The sequence below is a fragment of the Sarcophilus harrisii genome, chromosome 3, assembly GCF_902635505.1.
Source record: "Sarcophilus harrisii chromosome 3, mSarHar1.11, whole genome shotgun sequence".
NCBI classification, from domain to species: domain Eukaryota; kingdom Metazoa; phylum Chordata; class Mammalia; order Dasyuromorphia; family Dasyuridae; genus Sarcophilus; species Sarcophilus harrisii.
In genome coordinates this window covers 396,534,431-396,555,158 of record NC_045428.1, presented here as the reverse complement: position 1 = coordinate 396,555,158, position 20,728 = coordinate 396,534,431, and the positions used below count along the sequence as shown (strand labels likewise).

Sequence of the window (20,728 nt, the reverse complement as noted above, 5' to 3'; positions counted from 1 at the left end):
TATATAATTATATATATATATATATATATATATACACACACACACACATATATACCTATGTACACACATATAAATGTATGATTATTATAATTTAAAGACTAATTATTTGTTAAGGGTTTTTGGTGACTACAACCTTGATGTTTTCTGACACTCCTTATTTACTCTCCAAGTTTTAATTTCTTTATATCTGTGATATAGGGATTTACTTCCTTTTAAAGGTGACTTTAAAGGTTAAAGGATTTTAAAGGAATCTGATTTGTCTCTTAGTAATATGTAGGAAGCAAATTCTTTTCCTTTTAAAGATAATTTATTTCAGACTACTAAATTCTCATACATAAAATTGTTTCTTTGATGTGCAGATAATATTTTGTTAGTCTAATATACTTTCTTTTGAAGGCTTGTTAGCAAGGTATCTCGTTGCCCGGAGTTTTTAGAGAAAGTTTTTGAAGCAGTTCATTTTTGACTCAATTTTGAGACAGCGTTTTGAATGTGATAAACTATAATATATTGAAGAGATCTGGAAACCATAATTGTTTTATGATCATGGAATAAATAAAATATCAGATCTGAAGACCTGGGGATGGGCTTGGGGTCTTCAACAGTTTTTGAAGCCAAAAGTTTTTGAAAAAAAAAGATGAAATTTTGACTACCAAACCAGGTTGATTAAAAGAGATGATCGTCTGAAACACCCCCCCCCCCCAAATGTAAGAGATAAAAAACAGATTTCAGAACTACATCATTTCAGACATAATTAATTAATCTCAATCATTTATTAAGCATTTATCATTTTAATTATTTAATGAACATTATTAAGCACCAACTAAATTTAAAGTTATAAGTGATAGAGGAACAGATCTGAAGAAGAGAATTTGAGCAATCACTTAGCAGATCAAGTAGTTTTCAGTGTTTTGATATTTATAACTTTGCTTCTCTTATTGTGTAGAGAATAGTCTATTTTCATTATTAGCTGAGATGTGTAGTCTAGGGAAGTGTTAGTTAAGCATAACTTGGATCAACTACTTTTAAGTGGAAGCATCTATTTAATGCAGATGTTACTTTCGCTAAGAAAGTTTTTACAGTTTCTGAGAAGGCACTGAAATTTAGAGTTCCAAATATTATTCATGCATTCTTTTGCCTAGTTATAAGTAAATGATCTTATGTTTAAGGTCATAAGATATCAGCATTGAGAATACTTGGTTATATAAATAGAAATGCATTGGTGGGGGCTTAAGAGCCAGAATATTGAGTAGGGCTGTAGGAACTGGCAATGTTTTAGCCTGAAGAAGAGAAAGCTAGAGTGAGTACTGACTATTTATAGCAGACTATAAATATTTAAAAGACTGTTTTGTGGCAGATTATTAGACTTGTTTTGCTTGGTCCTACAACGTGATTTGTAAAAGCTGGAGAGGGGCAAATTTAATCTTCCTGTGTGAAAAACCTTAGAGCTGAGAGCTGTTCAAAAGTGAAATGTGAATTTCCTGTCACATGAGTTCTTTTGGCGAGAAGCTGGATAGCTTACTTGTCCAATAATCCCCATTTGTGGTGTTGAAGTAATTCTTGTTAAGGTATAGTTCAGATGAAATGGCTAGATATTACTGACAAATTACTTAAATTGGTCTATTCTTTGAATGCAATGTAGATTTATTAGTTTTCAGTCTTTGAATATCTGTTTGGTGGTCTTTAACTGATGATCGCAAATGCCAAATTAGGATTTATTATCTTATAGATTGTTGTTTCTGTATTTCCATCTTTCCATCAGAGATACTTTGTTTTAACTGGTACAGAACTGTAAAACCTGAATTCACAACTAACTTCTGATATATACTGGTTGTTTGACCTTGGACAAATGACTTATTAGTGCCCCAGGGAACTGTAAGACTATAAGTTAGAGAACAGTTACTGATTTGCATTAATAGAGGGAATTTCCTCTGTAAGAATTTTCTATACTAATAAATTTACAGGTCTGCCCCCCCCCCCCCTCTCCCCTCATACCCTCCCAAAATAAAAAACAAAACAAAACTTGATTTCCAGTACCAAGAATTATACCTTGCACTTAGTAGGTGGTTAAGAAGTGTTTGTTAAGTTGCATTAAATTTGGGATAGTTAGTTTCCCAGGCAGCACAGGAAGAAAATAAAGATGATGGGCTTGGGGTCTTCAACAGTTTTTGAAGCCAAACAGAACAAATTGAATCCTTCTATTTCACAAAAGCCCTGAAAATCCTTACAGAAAAGTAAGTACAGAAAAGTCATGAGACTAAACATTTCTATTTCTACCTCTTTCAACTGTTCCTTATTAATTTAAAGACTCTTCATCTTCTTGCTTATCTTGTTTTGGATGCTCTCCAATTTATCAGGCTCTCTTATAATATGATACTCAAAACTAAATATAATATTCCACATATAGTCTAAGGACTATATCCCTTTATTCCTGAACATAGCCCACAGTACTAGCTTTTTCAGTTACCTGTCACCTTGTTGGTTCATATTAGCCTTTCAGTTTACTAAAGTCCCCAGGTCTTTTTCAGACAAACCTGTTGCCTTTCAATTCCTACCTTTCTTAAATTATTAAAGTTTTCATTTATCTTTGTTGAATTTCATCTTACTAGTTTCAACCCAATGGTCTCTAGTCTGTACAGATCTTTTTTTTTTTTTCAATTTCAGTGGTTTTTGTTTTTATATCACTTATATTTCTCAAATAACCATCTCAAAATAAATAGCAAAAAAGAGAATAAGAAGTTTAGTAAAACAGCAACAAAAAGAATATGCGATGATCAATTCTGATGGACATGCTTTTTCCTTCTTTTTTTAAAAGCTTTTTATTTTCAAAATATATGCATGGATAATTTGACAACATTGACCCTTGCATAGCCTTGTGTTTCATATTTCCTCCTCTTCCTCCCTTCCTCCCTCCTCCCTCCCCCCCATGGCAAACCATCCAATATATGTTAAATATGTTAAATTCAATATGTATAAACATATTTATATGTTTATGCTTGCATTTTGTTTTCTTACTCATTTACATTCTTTTTTTTTGTTCTGATTTTTTTTTTGTAGCATGATATTTGTGGAAATATGTATAGAAGAATTGCACATGTTTAAGAAATTGAATTACTTGATGTTTAGGAGAAGGGGGAAGAGAAGGAGAAAAAAATTGGAACACAAGGTTTTGCAAAGATGAATGTTGAAAATGATCTTTGCATATATTTTGAAAATAAAAAGCTATTACTAAATAAATAAATAAATTGGGGGAAAATTTAGTAAAACTAACCAATACATCAGAAGTCTATCATTATATGAATTGTTTTATACCCATTGTCTCTGACATTCACAAAGAAAAAAAGGTATATGTTCTTATATCACTTACTTGGGCTCAGCCTAATTTTCATAATTTCATAATACTCAGCTTCATTTCCTTTTTTGCTGAGGCAATTGGGGTTATATAGCCAGGGAGTGTTAAATGTCTAAGATCAAATTTGAACTCAGGTCTTCCTGACTTCAGGGCTGGTACTCTATCTACTGTGCCACCTAGTTACCTCTCCTCCCCCCTTCATAATTTTTTAAAGGACAGTAACATTCCTCTATATGTTTGCAGCATAGTTTATCCATTCATCATTTGATGGAATTTACTTTGTTTTTAGTTCTTTTCCTGTAAGGATCTTTAAAAAAAAAAAAAATCTTGTTGTATACTATGTTAGTTATTCTTTTCATCTTGGTGTTTTCTGCAGATTTAATGAAAGTACTTTCTATGACATTATCCATGTCATTTAGTAAATGTGGTCAACAGCATTAGACCAAGCACAAATCCCTAGGATCTTGAATGCTCTAGAGGCCTCTTAAAGTTGACTCTGAACAACAAAGAATTGTGATTCAAATTGATCTGGTTGTATTGTCTTTTTGACTATATTTCTCCATCTTTTCCACAATAGTCACATGAAATACTTTCTCAAATGCTTTGCTGAAGTCTAGGTAAAACTCTTATTTTCAAAATTTCCTTGTGTTCACTAGTTAAGGAATCCTATCAAAATAGAAAATAAGATTATTAATGTGGCAGGAACTGTTCTTGAGGAAATCATGCTGGCTCTTTGTAATGATCATTTCTTTCTAGATGTTTACTGTTTCTTTAATGAGCAGTGCAGGATATCCTTATAATTTAAACTCACTGGCTTATACTTGTATCTTTTTGTTGTCTCTGGTTGGAAGTTTTGATAGATTGCTATTGAAATCAGCCTCTTTCAGGACCTCCTGGGAGACTGCAGATATAGTAACTGAACTGCAAGATCCTTTTGGTCTGGGATGCTTGTCCTTGTTATTCTCTTGCAGGCTTCATTCAGCCTGGGCTTTAGTCTAAAACTGACTAGCCACATAGCTACTTTTTGCTTCTGAATTTGTTCCTTCCTCAGTATGCAACTAGTGTCCATGATTGCTATTACTCCGTTATACCACCCCAAGTTCAGGTTCTCTCCTCAATCTGTCTTCATCTGTCACTTGGAACTGGGTAATGGACAACAGAACTGCCAGATGGCACACTTGCCTGTACTTTGTGCTAATTCAGGGATTCCCTGGGATACTTCTTTCTCTGATGTCTAGGCTTAGCTTTCTTTGTGTCTCTGCTTCGTGCAGCATGCTTCTGACCAGATTTTGTCCTTAGCATCTGCAGACTTCTCTGTTTTTCGAAGAAAATCTGGGCCACAAAAAATGACTCATGGTATGACTTTTTCTTGAATTTCCTGATCAGAATTTGGCATTCTGGACTTTTGTGGAAAAGATTGGTAGGGGATTTTGGCCATGATTCTTTATGTTACTCTTTCCTCTTGACTCTGTCTCTGTTTTCCCTCCATTGTTTGTTATCATCTGTTCCCCCCCCCCCCCCCCAATCAGTGGTCCTCTCTTGGGTGATGCTCTCATTTCTCCTAAAATCCCTGTTGGCTGTCACTCAGCTCATCCTGAGATTTAGCAATCTCATACTATACCATCTCCCTTACATCCATCTGCCTAAATGGTATCATTCCTTTTATATTCATCATCTGTTACTTATCTTCCACTTTCTCAGTATAACTTCTGTAAAATTCAAGTCGCACGCAGAGTTCCTTGTGAATCTATATCAGTCTTTTCAAAAAACTCCAGCTTTTCTTTTTCATTGGCATTGTTTCCCTTCATGTCTTCAAAATTTCACCCCGGGGAATTTTCTATTCTTTGTGAATTGACTTTTTATATTGAACTTTTGTCCATGAAATCCTACCTAGTTTGTTTTTTTTTTTTTTTTTTTTAATCCTTTATAGTTTGCTTTCACAAAATCTAGACTACTCATCAAATTGTGTCCAACTTTCCTTTTTCTCTCTGACATAAATTTTTGGAAGTAGTGGTTGCTTTCTCTTAGGGTTCCTTCATTTCTGGTCTAGTAATAAATTCTTTCCTGTAAGTAAATCAGTTCTAGAATAGAATTAAAAATTAATTTTTACTGTAACAATCATCAACAAACATGTTTTTAAATATATGAAAAAATGGGATTATATACAAACCTCTGAATTGTTGAGATTCTTTTAAAAAAAGTTTATCAATGTAAAATTCTTGTTAGTATATTCTCTTAAGCTTTTTTGTTTTCTTCTTAGTATTAAAAAAATTAGTAACTTTCTTAACAATACAGTTCTCCTTTTTATTTTTTTCTACCTTTTGGAGAATTTGGAAGCACTAATGAAGTTGAAAACATTTGTTTTCCTGAATGTTTTTGAGATGCTTTTTCAAGTGAAAACTTTTCTAATACAATATCCCTTTGTATTTTATAATCATTGTAACCATTGCTGGGCACCGCATCCTGTCTGTCTTTACTAAGGAACTCCTCTGTTCTGTACTCACATAGGTGCATCCTGGGTTCAGTCCAGGGAGTTCTTGGTTTGATAAAAGTAGTAAAGCCCTTTCTTCCCTTTTGAGTGGTTTTTGTTGTTGCTGTTTTTACCACCCCCTACCTACTCCCAACTTTGGGGCCTTTGGAAGAAAGTCTTGGCTTATGTCTTATAATGTCTCCCCTCCAACAAAGAAAGGTGTAATAATGTACAACAGGAATCCGTTGTAAGTTAGCTTTTTGTTTTCTCTGTTCAAGAGAAATGCTAAACACAAAGAGTAATGGGCACCTATTATTGGAAACTTAAAACAGAAACAACATTTGTTCTTAGGAGATCTAAACTTAAGAATACAAACAAGTCTGTGGATCTGCTAAATAGGCTTTTTATATTTCAGTACCTAGAACAACTACCACCACCTCCTCAGTGCTAGTATTCAAATAACAGGCTCTAGGTCCCTGTCTTTTGCCAAGTTAGACTGTAATTTACCGTGTTCCATTTATCTGTGGCTCTGCAGGAGTTCCCCTTGCCACCTGGCAGCTTTAGTGAAGGACCTGGGACCTCTGATTTCTCATACTCATAAGATTGTCACAGGGGCCACATCTATTTTAGCCCTCATTTTTGGACAGCACTAGTTAGAAAAGAAATAAAACAGAAGCAAGTTTTCAGGGACCCTAAGATCAGGCACAGGCTTGTCTAAGCCTATACATGTATATTAGCTGTCATGTGCTGTTTGTCATTTTTCCCCGACTCTGAGGGAGAAAGGCAGTAGTTCTCTCTCCTCCCATCTTGAATAATCCTGACATGATACTCAGATAAGGACATGTTGTAGCTCCCCCAAGATGAAAAATTCCTTGGGAATAGGGATTTTATTTATTTATTTTTGGAGGCATATCTATTATGTGGCATCTGCCTTGTACATAATAGATGATTAATGAATATTAGTTGCGTTGAATCAGTTAGGAAGTGTTTAAGCAGCACCTACTGTGTTCTAGGTAAAATGTGGAACATGAGGGACATAAAGACATAAATGAAATAAGTTCATGTTTTCAAAGAACATCCTAATGGGTTTTAGCATATATACATAAAATAGATGTATAGAAGAAACATAAAAAATACATACAAAATAACTTTGGAGAGATGGTACTAGCTGCTGAATTAGTTGGATGGGAGAATCACTGGGAAAAGCTTTCTGGAGCTGACTTGAGTATTGAAGATGTCCAGGAATTCTGAGGTGTTGGAGAGGATGGGAGAGAATTTGAGGTATAGAAACTAGGGCAAAGGCATGATAGTGGGCAGGTGTATATGTAAAAGCTAGCATACTAGGAACCTAGCAAGTAGAGTGCAGGAAGACTCTGAAATGTGTGAGGACACTGGGAAAAGTAGTAAGAGGTAGTGGTGGGAAAGTATTAAATTTCCAAACAGGACTTTATATTTGATCCTAAATGTAATGGTAGGCTGATGAAGTTTACTGAGCAGTAGAGCTGGTAGTTAGGCTATACATGAAAACAGCTCAAAAACAATTCAGCAGAGTTATGGCCTTCTGGTTAATTGAAGTTTTAGTGATTTAAAAATTTTATGATAACCTGCAAACATTTAGTTTTTGGAATTTTATATTTAGGATTTTTACATAAGAATTTTTATGAGTGGGTTGTAAAATGAAGTATCATCTTTAAAAATTACCCATATTTATATACCCATATGTCTAAGTGTATATGAAACAAAATAGCAGCTGTTATAAACATTTTGTATAATATTTTGGTTAATATTTAGATAGTAAGTATAATATTTAGGCTAATAATCTATGCATATAAGTAGGAGAAGCAATAAGTAGTGTGGATAGAGATCTGGCCTCAGTCTGTAAGAGCATACTCTTAACGCTCCAGTCCAATATTTGATTTGAACTCTCTGACCCCAGACAGTTACTTCCTTTCTTTTTCACTCCCCACTCAGTCAATGTTGAAAAACAAGTACCCACCTGCATTGGGAGAGGGCATTTTTTTCATTAGGAATTTCTTATATTAGTGAAATCAATAGATTAAGGTCCTACTTGCTCCCCCCCACGCCACATAAACACACACCTAAAACCACAATGTGAACTTTATTTTATAATTATTTGAGTTTTATACTTGACCTATAAGTTAGTTATTTTGAAAATTAACCTTCAATTCCCTAGCAAAGCAATGATATTATAATAACATTTCTCCGTTTTTTTTTTTTAAATTCTGAAGCCTTATCTAGCTAAATTTGTAATTTTTCTTTTTTGTTTCTAGAGAGGTTTACTTTTGTCATAAATCTTAAATCAGGCTTTTAAGAATGACTCTTATGTAATATTTCCCAAGAAAAATCAGGATTGAATAACAATCAAAATTTAATGATATGTTTTTCAAGACTAGCACATAATAGTAATAATTTGCTCATTGATATACATTTGAAGTATTATAGCCTAAGAAAATTCTTTTGCTAACAGTGGTTATTTTAGCTAGTTATAATCAGAACTGAAAATTTTAAGTTAGTGTCTTAATAGCAATATCAGCAAATAATCTATAATATTTAATTGATCAAATCATCATGTATGTGCCCAATTTTCTGGATTCAGTGAACTTTTAATGCTAATTTAGCTACAAGAAATTATCAGAAAAGAAGTTAGGCTAAGGTTGAATTCAGACTTAAATATTTTGACTAGTTGTGTTTTACTTTGTGCTTACATGCATGTTTCTTCGTCTTCTTGCTTTGCTTGTCTTAGCTTGTTTTTGTGGGCTGGGAGGGCAGTGGTATGTTCTAGAATAGTATAAAAGGACCCTATTTTAATATAATACTGGCTAGGGACAATGAGAAAAATATGTAACATAAGATGGCATTTGTGCCTTTCATGTGGATTTGATTATGTTGAAAAAAACATGATTTTTGAGGATGATGGCATGCATTGTAAGGTCTAAAATTTTACATTAATTTTTAAGGACACAATAAAACTCTTCTTTTCCTCCATTCTCCTCACCATGCATCTTTATGCATCCCACCTTATCATCTGGAATGCAATGTAATGAAAGTTTGCCATATTTACAGTAACCTTGGCAACTGCCTCTGTTATGGGCAAATATCCATTCATTAATTTGGTTTAAGGACTATTTGTTTTCCTGTGTGTATAATTCCAACTTTTTTTCCCCCTACAGCTACAGAACCTTGGCCTGAAGATGCTACACTTTATCAGCAACTGAAAGGTGAATGCTTTATTTCTACAATTAGTAATGACTTCCTATTAAAATATGTTTAAAAGAAACCTCATTCAGTACGATTAATCAAAGAGAAACAGAACATTAAGAGAGGGATACCTTTATATTTGTCTTATGAGTAAGTTTTAGTTAAACTTACATTTGCCAACATAAACCAAGTATTCATGGCCTATGAGGTCCTTGGTTTATTATTGACTCATTATATTGGCTGCTGTAGGCAGCGTAAAATGATGTGATAGCAGGCACTGTTGGCAGATTTACTGCACCAATAGCTGAGGCAGCAGATTTTTGAAGTCTTGTGGTAAAGTGGGCTCTCAGTAAAAAGGAACTGTTAAAATGTATAGGCTAGGATGGTTCAGGCTCCCTTTAGCAGCTCTTCATATATCATCAGATCACATTATGGACCCCATTTGGGGCTCAGCAGCCTGCTACAGTTGTCAGAAGACTGCAAAGTAATGAAGACTAATAGGCAGCGGCCCTAGTCTTCTAAGCATGGAATTTTTATTGCAGCGAACTTGTCATCTTTCTTTTGTGTGACAGACCTAGACACACTGTGCAATATTAACTGCAAGCTGGTTTTATAGGATTCTGAATGCTTTTACTTTTAACTAGAGGAGTTGTGAGCAGATACTTATTTTACTTAATTTTGATAGGGTAAAAAAAAGGAATTATCCAAAAAAATTTAAAACAAATATTTTTTGAAAGGATTTTTAATTATGTATATATATATTTGTTATGTACATATGAATTTGATAAGATAAATGATAAAGCAATTCTAGAGGAAAGCTCTTGTTTTACATTCATACATAGGTAATACAGCTGAAAACCATCATTACATAATAGTTCTGTTGTAATTATATAATGACATTGATGTGTAATTTTTTGAGGCTAAAATTAATTTTTATAAAAAATGACTATTTTAGCAGTTTAGAAGGTACATTTTTAAAATGGATATCCTTTCATTTTCTTTTTACAGGGGAACAAATTTTGCTTTCTGATAATGCTTCTTCTCTTGCTGTTCAGGTAAATAAAGATTTGTTTTAAATGGAGATGTTAAATTTTTCTTGGTTGGAATGAATTTTTTAAAAATACTCTAGCACTATATAGTAAATTCCCAGTATAATTTGTTATAGTTATATAATACTGCCTTGTTGGTGCAGTTCTATTAAACAGACTTTTAAATTTTAATTTTTTTTATTTAAAGAAATATTTGTCAACTTAAAATTTTGACCTTCATGATATTTTTAGTATATAAATCCTGTTTTTAGACTATAATTTTTCCTTTTTTGTTTAAATTGGAGGGTGACAGTAATGAAAGGGCAAGTGCATAGTATTCATCTTTTCGTATAGTAATATAAAGATTAAAATATGTGTGGATAATAGTTTAGACATCTCATTTTAAATATTTTCATGTTTGTTCTGTTTTTAATCTAGCTTGAAACATCTCAAAGAAACTTTATTCATTTGTAACTGTTTGTTATGTACACATCGATCACAGATTGATGGATATCAGAATTGTATTGGAAAAGATCATTGTATAATTCTCAAACTGTACTTTTGAAATTGTTCGTATACTGACATTGTGTACTTTTACAAAAAACTTTTAGGGGAGGAATGAGTTTTTCACAAGAGTATTTTAGCTAATACAAATCGCAGTATTTTGTTTTTAGGATCAGTCCCATTTAGTTGAATTAAGTAATTTAAAATCAAAGGAAACTATTTTCAGAAAGTAAAGATGACTAAAAGCTAATGTAAAAATATGAGAAATTTCAGATAGAAATATTCTTTAGAAAATAAAAAAGTCCAACTGTATTGGGCACGTGTATGTGTGTTTAGTGTTATATAATTCTTTAATTTAAAAGATTGCATTCTTTTATGTAATGATATGCTAATTAATTAATTTTTCTTGCATATGTAATTTTTTGGATGAGTAGATTTTCTTAATCAGCTGTTTGTAATGTATTCTCATTTAAAACCAGCACTTCATATTCCATCTTCTTAACTAACAAGATTTCAGTTACAATATCATGTTCATAAAGTCTACATATGCTTCTATTGAGGGTTTTATAACTTTGTTTCCATCACACTTATATCTTGACTGATACCTGAAAACAGAAAGTTGTTGATTAGTCTAACATTATACTTTTTATTTTTCATGTTTAAAAAGAATGACTATTTTAGATAAAGAGTAACATCTTGGAAAATGCTGTGGTACGTTTTATCAAAAAAAGGTATTTTATGTTGAAATAAATGAGTTAAGTCTCTGTTTATTTAGAAAAGTCCCAAGATGGCAGTGTCCACCCATATTGTTACATGTTTTAAATAATCCTTTGAAATGGAAAGAAATGAGCATTTTTGCTGAATGGTTCATGACTTCATCTTAGTGTTGACTTTATCCAGCCATTCATTTGATCACTGGGCTTGCTCCTTTAAAAAAAAAAAAAAATCAGTTCAGTTTTGATTTAAAACCAAACAAGAAAAAAGGTTACTCTTTAAATGTAGAATTTTACTTAACCATTTTACCATTTTAATTTTGTTATCCTACACGTGTCACTTAGATGATAAATTAACTAGAATATATTAAAAATTCTTGTTTTTCTTCAATATTCTTTGGCTTGACAGCTGATAGTAGCCATGACTATAAATGTGACTTTTGCAGATATCTGATTTAAACTTCATGGAGTAATTTTCTTCTGTAAAGTAGAACAGGATTGATTTAGAAGAATGAGTAAAGTGACTCACTTGTGATGTGCAAAACTGATCAAAACAATGACAGGTATCTATAAAAATTCCTGATTATTTTCTAAAAGATAACAAACTATTAGGTATCTAATTTTTAATAGTCTGCCTATTTAACCATCAGGAAATTTAAATTCCACTTACTACATAGACTTGGTATTTATTCTACCTGTAAAATTGAAGTGGTCAGATCTTTAATGATTAAAGTAATTTTTATCATTTCACTTTAAAGGGAATTTGGTATCTACTGACTCATGTTCTTTCCACATATCTCCCCTCTGTGTATGTGATACTATTATAACTAAAAAATAATCTTGTGTATTGATTTTAATAGCCATGTATTTAGTGTCTTAGAATTGTTGGTTCCTTTGGTCAGTGGAGGGAAGTAGGAGGGGGAAAAGGAAGGAAAGGAGAGGGAAGGAGGGAAGGAGAGACATAGATATACATACATGCATAAACATAGATACACACACACACACACACTTTTTTTTTTTTTTTTTTGACTTTGGAGAAAAATGTTTTTGATAATGAAAATTAAGTAGACCCTATTTTCTTAGTCCTGGCTTGCTACCAAAAAAACTGACTTTTAGTCATATCTCAGAAAAAAAAATATTTTTTTCTCTCTGAACTTTAGTACTGCAAAATGGTTATACTAAAACTGATATTATCTGCTTCACAAAATTGTTATGAAGAAAACATCTTGAAAACTTTAAAGAAGTTTAAATGCATGGTGGTGTTAATATTTATTTTTAAAAATCATCTTTTATTAGCCTAAACCTGTTGATTTAGAACAGTGTATAAATAAATAACTTTTAAAGGGTTACTTGAATAAAACTAAATTTTTAAAGATGTTTGCTGTATACTCAGAAGGCTTTTTTTTTTTTTTTTCAAAGTAGTGAGTTTCATAAATGCCAGGAAGCCCTTTGGGGCAAAAAATGGACATAATTGAGTTGCTGTTTTTCTTCCTTATTCTCCTTATATTTTCACAGAAGTATATAGTGGGATAGATAGGCCAAAGGTAGAAGCCAGAAGGATAAGCAATATCTGTTTATGAAAATAATGTCTCCTATTATTTTTCTTAGTCTCCTATTTTTTCTATATTTCTTAGTCTCCTATTAATTCGTTCATATATATTCATAAATGTGAAAGTGTATGCTACACTAATTTTTTTTTAAACTATAAGAAATCTTTGGATATTTTAACTGATAGTGAACGTTAATTTTTGACTTTCAAGAAAATACTGTTAACTGTTTTATGTTCTTTATTTAGTGGAATTTTTTTTTACTGGAAAAGTATTTAGTATAATGTCCTTCATTTTCCTCATCTGTCAAATAGGCATACTGATTCCACCTGTCTCACAAGGATTGTTAAGAGGTTCAGATTAAATCATAAGGAAGAGTGCTCTTTAAAAATATAAAAAAAATGAAAGTAACATTATATAGTTTTTATATAGCTTTTATTGAACAGAAAAAATTGTTTATGTGCCTTATAAATTATGGTGGGATGAAAATAGTATTTTAAGATATCTTCATTATTAATTTTTTAAAACTGGAAATTCACTTGAACAAATTCTGAAGAATAATATTCAAAAGGATTTGAACATAGAATATAAGAGGCTTGTTCAAAATGCCTGACTATTAAAAAAACCAACAATATAATTAAGATATTTAAAAATTTTATAATGCTTATTACTAGAATACTGTGTGGAGTGAAAAACTTTTCTTTGGTGAATATTTAAGTTTAGAAAGGAAATAAGCTGACGTCCCACTTAGCTTCCTTTTCCTTCATACTTTTTGAAAAAATATTCTTCTAAAAGGAAAGGAAAATGTCAACAAGAACTAATTCTTTACCTTATGTTAATCAGTTGAATCGTTTAAATAAAAAGTCAGCATTTTTATAGGTCCTATTAATGCAGGGCCATGAACATGAACATGTCAGACCTGCCGATAAAGAAATAGCTGAGTCTTGCTTTTTTCCTTTCAGGAAAATGTGCCTTTTTGTTGACACATTAATTGGTGATGAAATGGTTGTATTCTAATGGTTCACCATTATTGGTTGCTTTTATTTTAATCACTGATCATTTCTTGACTGATACTCACTGGTTAGATTGATATTCTTAGGCAAGTCAAACAGATTCTCAGTTATAGAATTGTCATCCTTGCACATTCATATGAAGAGAAAAAAATTCAACATTTTAGGAAAGGAGTTTGTAGAAATCAACAATAACCTTTACAGAAATGATTTAAAACATGTATTTGTTAGTCATCTGAACTTGTGCTGTGATGTTCAGAAGAACTCAGGAGACTACTGAAAAGTTCCTGGGGAAATATTTTTCAAATTTCCTGACATACATTGGTCAGGTACTTTCCTACTTTAAGCAAGACTTTTCACAGGAATTACAGGGGTTTGTATATATAACTAGGGCTAGAAGTGGGCCTGCCATCACTTTTTAATGTAAATTAATATATTTAATAGTAGGAGCTAATAACATTACATTAAAATATTAATAAAATTTGATATAACTTTCTGAAAGTAAAAAGGAACTATTGAAATTAATTTTTTCCCGAGTTACCCATTTCTTCCCTGACTCTTTTCTTCAGTCTTCCCACAAACACCCTAATTGCCTCTTAAAGAAAAGAAATTTAAGTCAAGCACATTAAATCTTTAAATCTATTCTTCTTCTTATGTTGGGGAGGGGGAAAGAGTAAAGAACTAAAGATGCTTCAAGGAAAATGTGGATTTTAGTGTTATGTGAGAGCCCCCAAATGGAGAATTTCTGTTGCTTTCACATAATTCAAATACCTAAGCTGAAGTACTGTTTCTTATATCATATCTGCATATTTGGTATAACAAAACATTTTGTGAATTAGCCTTGGGATGTTTTATATGTATAAAATCTGAACTTTGTAAAAAATAATGAGCTTTTGTGCTTACGAGTGGTTATGTGTAGAATCTGATTTAACAGATATTCTTTTTTCCTTTGTTACCATGTGTGAACAGAGTAACTTAAAATTTAAATAGAACAGCCCAAGATGTCATTAAAATAAAAACGCTTAAATTCTTTTCCCAAAGACTTCATAATACAAATAAGTGATTATTTCTCTTGTAATAGATTTTGTTGGTCAAGAATTCTTAGAGACTTTTAAGTTAGCAATACCAGCTGTATACTTTTTGTTTATGAAGTAAACAGCAAGCCAAATTTTAATTTATTTCAGTAAACAGAACAATACAGACTCAGTAGTGAAATGAAAAAATGACAGCCCATTTTTTAAACAGAAAAAGGCTAGAATTCTTCATTATTAGATATACAGTATCAACATAATCGATCTAGCAGCATTACATTTGAGCCGAAAATACACTTAAATTCCAGGCCATACAGCTACCACATGTGAGTGAAACATCTTTCATATAGTTCTAAGATGAAATTACCCCTGAATGAATAGCATCTTCATTTATCTTCAAAACCTCCTCTGTGCTACCAGCGAATCTACTCCTTCAACATTCTACAACAAGAATTACATTATACCATTATAACAGGGTTCTTCTGCAGGGGGAAATAGATTGGCTTGGAAAATGAACCTGGCTTTGCTATAAATTACATTCACAGGTACAAAGGAATTTGTTATTTTGTTTAAAATAGCCACAAATATAATTAAGGTCTTAATTTATGTTAAACTACAAATGTGGCCATTACCATAACTGGATTAGGAACTTAATCTGTCACTTCAAGAATGATACCTAACACTTTTCATTTGTAACCTTAGACACATTATTTCAATTACAAGGTCTGCAGCTGTTTGATATAAAAAATGAATTATTTTGTAGATAGATTTGTTCATGGTTTTTAATTTTAAAACATGTCTCTTCAATAAGGTGGAGAATAATTCTTTAGTTGTCTTCACAGATTTTCCTTTGTGTCTTGGTGAAACAGAATATGAATGAAAACACAAAACCATTTTTATTTTGTGATTTCACAGTAGCATTTTTTTTTTATGCTTTAAAATACTCCATAGTGAGTTATTACAGAAAATATTTCAGAGTTAATTATGAGATGAATAGGATGTTGGTCTCTGAAGAAGGAAATGTGAGGGCTGTCGTCTAAGGATAATTTTTATATGGTTACTGTGAGAATTGTGGGTAATTTTTATAATTGGAAGTTTAAATTCATTTGAGAACTTTGATTACCCCCTAAAATTCAAAACTATAAATCATTGCAACTATCTGATATTGAGACGAAATACGGTTAGTCTTTTAAAAATTAGTTTTAAAAAACAAATCCAGAATTGTTTTGCATTTGTAAGTAATGCTGATACTTTTAGCATAAAAATTGTTATAACTTTTTTAGAACAAATAGTGTTGCATGGAGAATTACAAAAAGGGAAAGACAAAGTAGGGCCACTTATGTTAAATTATTCCATTTTAACAACTATTCTTAGTTTATCAAAACTAAATATGAAAAAGATTATATATTTTCTCTTTAAGTGACATCGGCATTTCTTTTAATAATTCCAGAATCTGGTTATTTAGTTGTAAGTTTAAAGTTAATGATACTTAGCCAGTATTGCACAGCAGTGACTAGACTAAACTTGGCTAAATAGTTTTCACATTTACACAGTAACTCCTGAGTAACAAGACTTAACTTGGCTTAAACATGTCCGGTGGGAGATCATTTAAAAACAGTAGAGCCAGATGATTTCCACTCCTTTGTCTTTACATTCACACATTTTGGAATTCTTATGTTCCATTTTAGAGACTATAACTTAGTTTAACTATGACTTTTGTGGGAAATATATTAATTCTCTTATTCATTATTGCTTTGTTGTTGTATTTTTTATTTGAATCATACCTGCAAGTTGAATTGTAGCCACAGATAATAAAAATTGAACCTTGATTTTCAGATGTAATTTCCAGGTGAAAATTGTGTTAAAAAAGGGAATCCTGCTTTCTAATATTGTGTATCTTTGGGGTCCCTAGGAATATGTTCTGTCTGTAGATTTTCTCTTTTAAAGGTTTCTCCTACCTTTTGAATTGCCTTTTCTGCTTACTTCTCCTCAGCAGTTGTTCTTCCTTCTCTTAATTTTAATCTTTATTGCTTTTAAATAATGTATGTTATTCCTATTGCATCTTTTTTTAACCCCTGTGATGCTTTGCTATCTCTGAATTATAGCAGTTATTCTGGTTTTTTTAGTATAACATCCATAAGCCAATTAACCACTAATCTTTATGAGGGCATACCCTCTATTTCACCCACCTAGATACATTTGCTTTTATCTTTAGTCTTTCTTTGCAATTAATTAGTTCCACTGTATTACTCTATGGGTTTAAAAAAAAATTTTTTTTTATAAGTTAACTACAAAGCTCCAGTTGTTTCTTATTATTCTTTAAAAGAAACAAATATTTTTCTAGTTAGGTTTATGGGAAGTATATTTCTTCACTTTTTACCCATCTGTTATTTCCCGGATGGTCTTTACTTTTAGTGCATTGTTTTTTATTGGATATTGAAAGTGTATTTAGAATAACTTGTAAGATATATATATATATATCTTATTTGTGTGTGTGTGTGTGTGTGTGTGTGTGTGTGTGTAAACTTAATATATACTAATTATTAATCTATTCCTTTTAAGGAGATACCAAGGTAGTAAAATAAATATAATTAGGTTTCTTTTAAATTGTTTTTCTTTCTGGACTGAAAAAGAAGTGGCTCATTTTAAGGCTAATACAAAAGGTTGAAATTCTTAGCATATGCACATATATAACTAGTGTGGTCTTGTATTCAATACTTGGAAACCTGATTCTTATTGTTATGTTGAGCTATGTAAGGATACTGGACTTTGATTGAAGGGTTATAGTTATTCATGATGATGCATGAAAAAGTGGAAAAAAGTGGCTAATAATACCAGTTTGATCTTTGTGAAATGATAGTGTTTGCAAAGTGCTTTACATATGTCTCCCCTGCACCCCACAACAGTTGTGTGAAGTTGTCTGTATAGGCACCCCACTTTATAAATTGAAGCTCTGAGAAGTTCACTTACCTTTGGTGGCACAAGTTGTAAATATTGAGGTTGTATTTGAATTCAAGTTTCTTAACTCCACTAAACATTCTAGTATGGCAAGGTTACAAATGTAGGATGTCTCTAATAATGTCTAGGCACTATGTGTCAGTTAAATCTAAAGAAAACTTAAGCTACTAATAGTAACTTTCTTCTTTCTTGGCATCTAGGTAGGCTAAGCCTCTCCCTTTCAGCCAAGGTTCTGGCCTTCTACTATTTTGAGAATTTGTATCTGTTTATCATTCCTTTTGAGTCTTGATGAAGTCACAATAGTTGTTTAATATTTGAATTATTCTTCATAGGTATTTTTATTGCTGTTGTGAGCCTTATTCTCTTATTTCTATTAGAAACCTGCTTTCTTATTAATTCTTTTTTGTTAAACATATTAAAGGCATTAGTTTTTTATTTCTCTAGTTTTTCTAAATTTTTATTTCTTGAATGCCATCATTTTATTTGTTTTCCCTGGAAACTGATTAGCTCTTGCTTTCCAGACCCGATTAATATTTGTGATTGTTTTTTGTTTCATTTTGCTATGTTAATGCCTTTTTAATGTTGTTGAAATTTATATTCTGTCTCCCATCTTCATCATACCTACCTTCCCCCTTTTCCTCCTTTTTCTCCTTGTTGTGTATTTACCAAATCTGAATGCATATTTCATTCATGCTGCAAATGTCTAAATAGCTTTGATTCCAGGAAAATTTTGGCTACTATTTTAGAGAATGGAAAGGTCCACTAGTCAACAGTGGCTACTTTTTTTCATTAGTATCTTTTCTTTAAATATACTGTTATCAGGGTGTTCTCATTGATTAATTTTTAGTTTCTCCCTAGACTCCTTTTAAAAACCTATTAACTCAAGAGAATCAGGAAATAAAAAACCCAACAGGATATTCCTTGAGTGCTTTTTTATTCTAAAGTTTTAATATTCTCTCATATTAAAGTTTCTGTTGTAATCTCTTAGTATCTTTTCTTAGTATCTAGCAACTCACTCAAGAAGATCTAACAAGTTGGGTAACAGCTACAATAAAAAATATTGCAAATGCTCCCTTTCCTTGATTATTTTTTTCCACTAAATAATATTGTAGTTTTGTCTATAGAAATTTAAAATTTTAAGATAGTTGAAGCCAAGGTGAAGTTTTTTTTGTTTTGTTTTTAAAATGAAGTTTTGATGAGGAGAGGAAAAGGAAATGTATCAAATATTTATTTTGAATACCCATTACAGATTTAAAGTTATAATAATAATCAAATGCAAGAGTTTGGACCAAATGGCTTCTGAGGTCTTTTATAATTTTAGATGTATAATACTATGAAAAATACTAGGTACAACTTCACTTACCCATAATCTTACCCTGATTTTTATCTTTAAATAGTAAGCATAGTTTACAAATACTATTGAGCTTAAAATAATATGGCATCCCTCAGTTGTCCTAGTTTATGAGAAATTTAAAGAGTAAAAGGCAACTTCTCAGTGGCTAATTTTGTTCTTGTTGCTGCAAATCTTTTAGATTTAAGATTAAAAGGCAGAAATGTGAGTGAGAAACCAGTATGTTTAATTAGAGATACTTGGAACTTGATGCTGGAAAGCTAATATGAATTGTTAGTATAATACAATTTTAGATGATTTATCCAGGAATAGAGTCTAAGATTCCTCTGAGTAAATCCTGCAACAAAGTGTCAGAGCCTTTGTGTGACTTCTTCAGAATCTTACATCTTTGGCAGCAGAGAAGAAATTGGTTGATGTCTGGAAATAGTTGCCCCAAATTATGAAATAAACCAATGTGAAGAAGTTAAGATACTTATCTCTAACTTTCCAATCTTCTTCCTTCTCTTCCTAGAACTTGCTTCATTGATCACTCTTTTCAAATTAAATTTTCCCTCTCTTAATGATTCCTTGCTTCCTACAAATATGCTGTCTTCTTCCTCCTTCAAAAACATTGACTTGACTCTGCTATCACCTCAGGTTTCTCTCTGTTACTGTCTCTCTTGTACCCCTCCTTTCCCTCTACTAATTTCTTAGTCTGTTCACTTCTTATATATGAGTGTCAGTAAGGATATTGACTGGATTCTGCCAGCTTTCTCTAAACTCTCTCCTGTGGTGTTCTCATTAATTTCTTTGGGCTAAAATCTCTCACTTTGGATTTAACAATTCAATAAGCATTTTATTAAATGTCTACTATGTTCCTGGCACTGTGCTAGTCCTTGAAGGTAACACAAAATGCAAATGCAAAAATGAAAGTCTTGCTTATAAGTGATTTATATAATATATACATACATATATATATATATATATATATATATATATATATATATAAATTTCTACATAGACATATATAAAAATACACAGAAATTAAATGTATAGTGGTTTCTGGATGGTGGGAGCACTATCAAATGGGAAGCATCAGGAGAGTAGAAGCAGATCTTTGAAAGAAACTAGAAATTGTACAAGTGAGAGATGATTTGGGGAAAACATTCCTGCATGGAGGATGACTTATCCAAAGCTGTATTTAGGTTGGTTTATCAGATATGATGTATCTGGGCATAGCTGAACAAGTCTGGAGGAGCTCACATATGCTCTGACAGCTTCTGTTACAAATTTAGCATTCAATTTTAATTGAATTTTCCCCATTTCTCCCATTGCCAATCTTTTTAGTTTTCTTGATCACTTCTGAGAACAGATATTTTATTTTTTCTCTTCTCAAATCACCTATGCCAACATCTTCCATCTCAGTAAAGGACTTTGCTTCATATCTCCCTGAAAAAATGAGGCCATGCATCTAAAACACCCTAATCTTCTGAGATCTCCACTTCAGATCATGTTAGTAGAATGGACTCCAGCAGAGTTTCCGTTTGTAGCTAGGAGCAGGGAAGAAAA

General features: G+C 31.8%; 1 protein-coding gene across 2 annotated transcripts in view; it reads left to right on the top strand.

Moving 5' to 3' along the window:
• The window catches only part of MTX2 (metaxin 2), an 87,739-nt gene that overhangs the window by 24,304 nt on the left and 42,707 nt on the right, over positions 1-20,728 (top strand). For both annotated transcript variants that reach the window (XM_012544837.3, XM_031960419.1), the window contains exons 2-3: positions 9,011-9,058; positions 10,047-10,093. In XM_012544837.3, the coding sequence (XP_012400291.1) occupies positions 9,011-9,058; positions 10,047-10,093 (95 nt within the window). The remainder of the gene's footprint in view (positions 1-9,010; positions 9,059-10,046; positions 10,094-20,728) is intronic.